Source organism: Triticum urartu, chromosome 7A (assembly GCF_056163025.1).
Source record: "Triticum urartu cultivar PI428250 chromosome 7A, HENAU_Tu73, whole genome shotgun sequence".
NCBI classification, from domain to species: Eukaryota; Viridiplantae; Streptophyta; class Magnoliopsida; order Poales; family Poaceae; genus Triticum; species Triticum urartu.
Genome location: NC_141879.1, coordinates 83,264,959 through 83,271,757, shown reverse-complemented (window position 1 = coordinate 83,271,757; position 6,799 = coordinate 83,264,959). Strand labels below are relative to the sequence as shown.

Genomic DNA, 6,799 nt, shown 5'->3' with positions numbered 1-6,799 from the left:
AATGGTGGTCATTCTAGCAACGGGTGAATAGGTGTCAAAGTAATCTTCGCCTTCTTTCTGAGTGTAGCCCTTGGCCACTAGCCGCGCCTTGTATTTATCAATAGTACCATCAGGCTTTAGCTTCCTTTTGAACACCCACTTACAGCCCACAGGTTTACAACCATATGGTCTATCAGTTAGTTCCCAAGTTCCATTAGAAAGAATTGAGTCCATCTCATTATGAACAGCTTCTTTCCAATCATCTACATCCGGAGATGCATATGCTTCTGCAATCGTCTTGGGTGTGTCGTCCACAAGGTATACAATGAAATCATCACCAAAGGATTTTGCAATCCTTTGTCTCTTGTTCCTTCTAGGAACTTTATTGTTATCCTTCTCAAGGACTTCCTCATGTGATTGTTCGAAATATTCATCAGTTGTACTAGATTCAGGAATTATCTCAGAAGAAAATCTAGCAATGCTATGCATATCTTTCATAGGAAATATGTTCTCAAAAAATGTTACATCACGAGATTCCATTATAGTATCAACATGCATATCAGATATTTCAGATTTTACCACTAAAAACCTATAAGCAATGCTCCGTTGAGCATACCCTAGAAAGACACAATCCACTGTCTTTGGTCCAAGTTTGCGTTTCTTAGGAATAGGAATATTGACCTTTGCCAAACATCCCCAAGTGCGCAAATAAGAAAGTGATGGTTTTCTCCCAACCCACTCCTCATAAGGGGTTTTCTCTTTATTATTGTTGGGAACTCTATTCAGGACATGACATGAAGTCAATAGAGCCTCCCCCACCATGCCTTAGATAAACCAGCAGTGTCTAACGTGGACTTCGCCGACGCCGACGCCTCGCTGGGGCGCATCCAGCTGCCGTTCGAGCGGGGGCTCGCGCTGTCACTGCAGCTCGTCCGGTTCGCGTGCGGTGGGTTCTCGCTCTCCTGGGGCACCGACCACCTGCTCGTGGACGGCCACGGGCTCACCACGCTGCCCAACGCCTGGGCCGAGATGCTCGTCGCGGGCGGCCTCTCGTGGGAGCCCCACCACGACCGCGCCTCCCTCTTCCGGCCCCGCTCGCCGCCGCGGTACGGCCCGTCGCTGGACGCCGAGTTCGTGCGCTACGACCCCGGCACCCTCCCCAACGCCCTCCTTGCCGCGGCCCTCGTGCGCCGCAACTACGTCGTGGACGCCGCAGACGTCGACCGCCTCCGCGGGGCGGCCAGCGGCCCCGCCCGCCGGGTCACGCGGCTCGAGGCCCTCTCCGCGCACGTCTGGAAGCTGCTCGCCGCGGCCGTGGGCGGCTCCGACACGCACTGCCGCATGGCGTGGCTCGTCGACGGCCGCCGGCGCCTCGACCCCGCCAAGTACAACAAGACCCACGTCAACAACTACCTTGGCAACGTCGTCACCTACGCGTCCCGGGAGGCGGTCGTGGACACGGTGCGCTCCTCCCCGCTCGCCGACGTGGCGACGATGGCCGCCGCGGCAATCTCCGAGGTGTTCCGGCAGGAGCGGTACGAGGAGCTGATGGACTGGATGGAAGCGCACAAGGGGGTGTTTGCGGAGGGCGGCAAGTGGACGGAGGCGGTGGGGCTGGGCACGGGCAGCCCGGCGCTGGTGGTGTCGGCGTTCGTGCCGTTCAGGGTGGAGGGCGACTTTGGGTTCGGCCCGCCGCGGCTGGTGATGCCGTGGGTGCGGCCGGGGAGGCTCGGGTCGGCGGCCATGACAGTGATCCGGAGCCCCGCGGGAGACGGGTCGTGGCTGGTCACCGCCAGGATGTGGCCGCGGCTCGCCGACGCCGTGGACGCCGACCCGGAGGCCGTGTTCAAACCGGCCACCGCCGAGCGGCTCAGTTTCGTCACGCGCCGCCGCGGCGAGCTGGCGGCCACCGAGACGGCGCAGCACGCCGTGAGCCGCATGTGAGCTGCGTGGACGACTGTAGTTAAAATAGATGTACTGCTGCCTACAAATACGTCAGAGCCTCTCTCTTTCTCTCTCTCTTTCTCTCTCTCAGTACTAGAGTATCTATTTTTAACCTTTTCATTTTTTAAATAAAATATTGGAACTCTCTATTTGTCAGATGCGTGAAAACGTTTTCACTTTCCTCATGGACCGTCTGATCTTGATCAAACGGCCCAAAACAGATCACACTATTCATCTTCAACCTACACCTCTCTTCTTCCTCACGCCTCCAACTTACCCACCCCAACCACCGGCCTCCATCATCCGCGGCCTCTCGATTTTTTGGTATTATTGTTCCACGTTCCTTGGATGACCTATCAAAACATTGGTAACGTGTAAACGAAATGTTGTTTTGAACAATGTTGTTTCAAATGATATCACTTTGTGGAGGTTATGGACCATGCGAAATGATTTTGTATATTGAGGGTGGCCAAGAGGCCAGAAACAAGGTGGCGACAACAAGGGCGAAGAGGCTGAAGAGGTCGAACTCGACGGGATGGGAGGAATGGCCTGTTGGCACCTACAGACAGGGAAGGACAAAGTGAGGCGCCGTGGGTGTCCGCAACATGTCCGCACGGATGCAAATTTGATCTAAAATTGGTCTGAATGGGCCAAAGCGGACATCCGTTCGTCTGCATCACCGCTTTAGACCGTGATTTTCGTCCGTGCAAAAAAATACATATGCACACAGAAAAAAAATACAGACGCTGAAGTTGGATACTCTGGGCGATGGCATAAATAGGCACACATAAGCTTGGAGAAGAGAAGCTTAGAGAAGACAACAATAAACGCACACACGTGCGAGGACTCAAGTTTGCCAAGAAAAGGAAGAAGACAACAATAAACACAGTAACGTGGTGACATAAATTTGCCTGTCATACAACACATCTACCCGATCAAGACCTGCATCCTCCCGTGGCTGCACTGCATGTGGTAGGGTAGAGTACAGTACCACAATAGTACTAGGAAACATGCCGGTGCATTACAACGGGAGGAAAAAAATATCATGACTCTATCCTAATAAGCATGGCTCAGGACTCCTAATAGATCCACCTCTAATTCGACATGACACCCGGCCGTGTCATCGCTTATCCTTTTTCTGACCCTGTAAACGGCCATCATGATGCCCACCTGATGACAATGCTTCAAATATGGTCAATCCTAAGGCGATGGGTTCGCCACCGCATGTCGCACCAATCATTGTGCCCACGCAAAGAAATGTTCAAAACATCAATAACTTATCTCGGCAAGCTACTCCTTGCAACTGGTCCATACACCTCACCTCATACTTCTACTCTATTTTGTACGATCAAACAATTATTATTATGAATCAGTGTTGGCCCGGTCAAGGAGGTGGCCGCGACACATCACCTGAGATGAAAGGCACGTCAATTGCGAAATGAGAGGGAAGTATGTAGAGGCCGGATATCACACGGTGAGTTGCACGGCAACATGTGACGCGGGTGTTCCTACTTCCCTTTGTAGGAGAGGATGTGTAGTGCCACATTGACATTGACATAGTGAGCGGCAACCATGGTTTGTGTATGTATAATTCATAACAGTGTATATACGTGCATCGTGTATGTATAATGTTGCTTCTATCGGCTAGTAACGTATATCAAGGGTAGCATCAAAACGATGCAAAAAAAAAGGGTAGCATCAAAACGCCGAGGCTTCGCTCAAGGCACTCCTAGTTGGGCCGGCCCACGTAGGTCTTGTTGTTTTTCTTTTACTTTTTGTTTCCTTTTACATTTTCTTTTCTTCTTTTTTTCTTCAAATAGTTGTTCTAAAATTTAAAATATTGTTCGGAATGCCAAAGAATGTCCTCCTTTCAAAAGATGTTAATAATTTCCTAAATTGTTTGCATTTTATAAAATATTTCTATTTTGGAAAATTGTTCATGTTTTTAAAATTTTCTTTACAATTCAAAATTTATTCAGTGTATATCACAAAATATTCAATGTAACTTTACATATTGTTCAACGTATATATGTTCAATGTGTATCTAAAAATTGTTCACTGTATATTACGAAAATGTTCGACTTACATTTCAAATTTGTTCAATAAGTATTTAAATATTGTTCCACATATATCACAAAAATGTTCAGTGTTTATTTAAAAATTGTGCAGAGTATATAAAAAATTCAATGTATATTTGAAATTGTTCATCATATATAAAAATTTCAATAATTATTTGTAATTTCAAATTTTATTCATATTTTCAATAATTGGTCACGTTTTCCAGAAAATGTTTAGGTTTTAAAAGTTACTCAAATTTCTAACATTATTTAAATATTTGAAGGAAAATCGTTCACATTTTTTCCCAAGAATTGTTGAAAAAATAAACAGATCTGTGGTTGCACATATTACTTTAAATTTTACGCTGGTATTTTGCCATACTCAGTCGCTAGATCTTCTCGCGCGCTTTTGTTTTTCGTTTGTTGCCAGGGCATGGACCAGGGTGAGAAGGCGTGTTAGATTATCCGCATGCCATCCTTAATTTTTTCGCACCCAAAGAACCAGTAAGCCCACACGCGTCGCTTGGCCCATAACTACATTGGGCCACAGAACGCGCTTAGAATCGTACGTGAGAGAAGAGGAGCGACCTACAAAGAGATAGCGAGTCCAAGTCAGCGTTCGCTGCGAGCCAGCGACGGACGAAAAAAGTTACTGTGGACGAAAAAAGTGGAAAACAATCCATACTTTAATATTAGGGATAGAATAGATATCCTTATCTTTATCTTTATCTAATATTAAAGGAAAGATTGTTTCTCCATTTTTTTGATTTATGATGGGTCCTAAATAATTTCACAGGACACACAGGGCCATAATGGACCGGCCCATTAGCGTACCAACAACCCGCAACAGTTCAAAAATTTCCAAGGAAAATACTGTGTTGCGAGGAATCGAACCATGTTGTTGAGGCAGGAGCGCTCAAAATGCTAGCCACTAGACTAAACAACTGTTGGTGTTCAATTAGCAGCGCAGATTTTAAATTAAGCTCACAGTCCTGCGAAATACTGAGAGGAAAATATTTGTTTTTTAAGTGAATATATGACGTGGATAGGCAGCGCGCGGGCGCTAGATGGAGTGCCCGAGCATATCCTCTATATTAGAAAACCTGTGTGCCACGTCATCCTATTCTGTGAAAAAAGGAAAGTACATGAGCCTTCAACCTCACGTTGCCTCAGTAAGAGCCCATGTGCATTAATTTTTGGGTTTCAAATTTTTTAAAAAGCTATAACTTTTGATTTAAGCATCCGAATGAAGATCCGTTTTCACCGCTGGGTTTCTCTTGACGAGCTCTTCAAAACTAGATCTCATATGAGTAGGTTTCGACAAATTTTATTTTAGAGCAACTTTGGATACTATAGAGGCAACTTTAGTGTTGTAGGAGAGAAACTCCTTTTTATTGCCTAATATGACTACCTATGAGTCGGGAGTCCTTCTAAATTAGTTACCATGACCAACAATGATTAGTTTCACCTCTAAGTAGCACTATAGGGAAGTAGCTCCTTCTTTTTTGCCTAGTAGGACTACCAATTAGGTTGGTTTGTGTAAAAAGAATGAGAAAAATCACACGAAACATGAGGTAGTGCTACATGCAAGCAACTTCACTGCACTACGTGCACCTGTTAATTTACTAACATTATCCCAAAATACCTATCGTAGCTGCTCAGTTGTCTGTAAATACTATGGAATTTCCTATCATTGATGTCTAGTTGCCTACCATTGTTGACCAGTTGCCTACATATATTGTGAAGGTGTTTATCCTTGCCTTTCTAAGTTGCCTACAACACTATAAAGTTGCCTATCAGTGATGCTTAGTTGCCTGCAATTGGTAATTAGTTGCATACCATTGCTGCCCAGTTGCCTAACTTTACAAAATAGTTGCCTAGATATAGTTTGAAGTTGCTTACCATTGCTTTTTTAAGTTTCCTACAACACTATAAAGTTGCCTGCTATTGGTAATTAGTTGCCTACCATTGCCGCTTAGTTTCCCAACTTTACAAATTAGTGATACGTCCATTTTGTATCATGCTTTTATATCGATATTTATTGCATTATGGACTGTTATTTCACTTTATGTCACAATAGTTACGGCTATTCTCTCTTATTTTACAAGGTTTACATAAAGAGGGAGAATGCCGGCAGCTAAAATTCTGGTCTGGATAAGGAGCAAATATTAGAGACCTATTCTGCGCAACTCCAAAAGTCCTGAAACTCCACAGAACGTCTTAAAATAAATAAAGAAAAATCCACGCCAAAGATGAAGGCCAGGGGGCCCACACCCTGCTCACGAGGGTGGGGGCGCCCCCCAAGGCGCGCCCCCTACCTCATGGGCCTCCTGGTGGCTCTCCGACGCCCATCTTCTCCTATGTGAAGTCTTTCGATGAGAAAAAAATAGTAAGGAACTTTTCGGGACGAGACTCCGCTGCCACGAGGCGGAACCTTGGCGGATCCAATCTAGAGCTCCGGCAGAGCTGTTCTGCTAGGGATACTTCCCTCCCGGAGGAGGAAATCATCACCAACGCTCCTCTCATCGGGAGAGGGCAATCTCCATCAACATCTTCACCAGCACCATCTCATCTCCAAACCCTAGTTCATATCTTGTATCCAATTCTTGTCTCAAAGTCCGGGATTGGTGCTAGTAGGTTGCTAGTAGTGTTGATTACTCCTTGTAGTTGATGCTAGTTGGTTTAATTGGTGGAAGATTATATGTTCAGATCCTATATGCATATTATTACCCCTCTGATTATGAACATGAATATGCTTTGTGAGTAATTACGTTCGTTCCTGAGGACAAGGGAGAAGTCTTGCTATGAGTAGTCATGTG

At 45.8% G+C, this 6,799-nt stretch overlaps 1 protein-coding gene across 1 annotated transcript; it reads left to right on the top strand.

Annotated features, from left to right (window-relative positions):
* The first annotated feature begins 577 nt into the window (after positions 1–577).
* On the top strand, positions 578–2,214 carry LOC125524554 (coniferyl alcohol acyltransferase-like). Its single transcript, XM_087531929.1, has 3 exons — positions 578–584; positions 645–679; positions 787–2,214. Exons 1-3 carry the CDS (start codon positions 578–580, stop codon positions 1,921–1,923), a joined length of 1,179 nt encoding a protein of 392 aa, XP_087388055.1. The 3' UTR covers positions 1,924–2,214.
* Positions 2,215–6,799: the final 4,585 nt, after the last annotated feature.

What these genes read in the sequence shown, in the direction of transcription:
- LOC125524554 (XM_087531929.1), top strand. An exon ending in CCTTTGCCAAACATCCCCAA is followed by an intron (nt 680 to 786) that starts GTGCGCAAATAA and finishes TGAAGTCAATAG; the next exon opens with AGCCTCCCCCACCATGCCTT.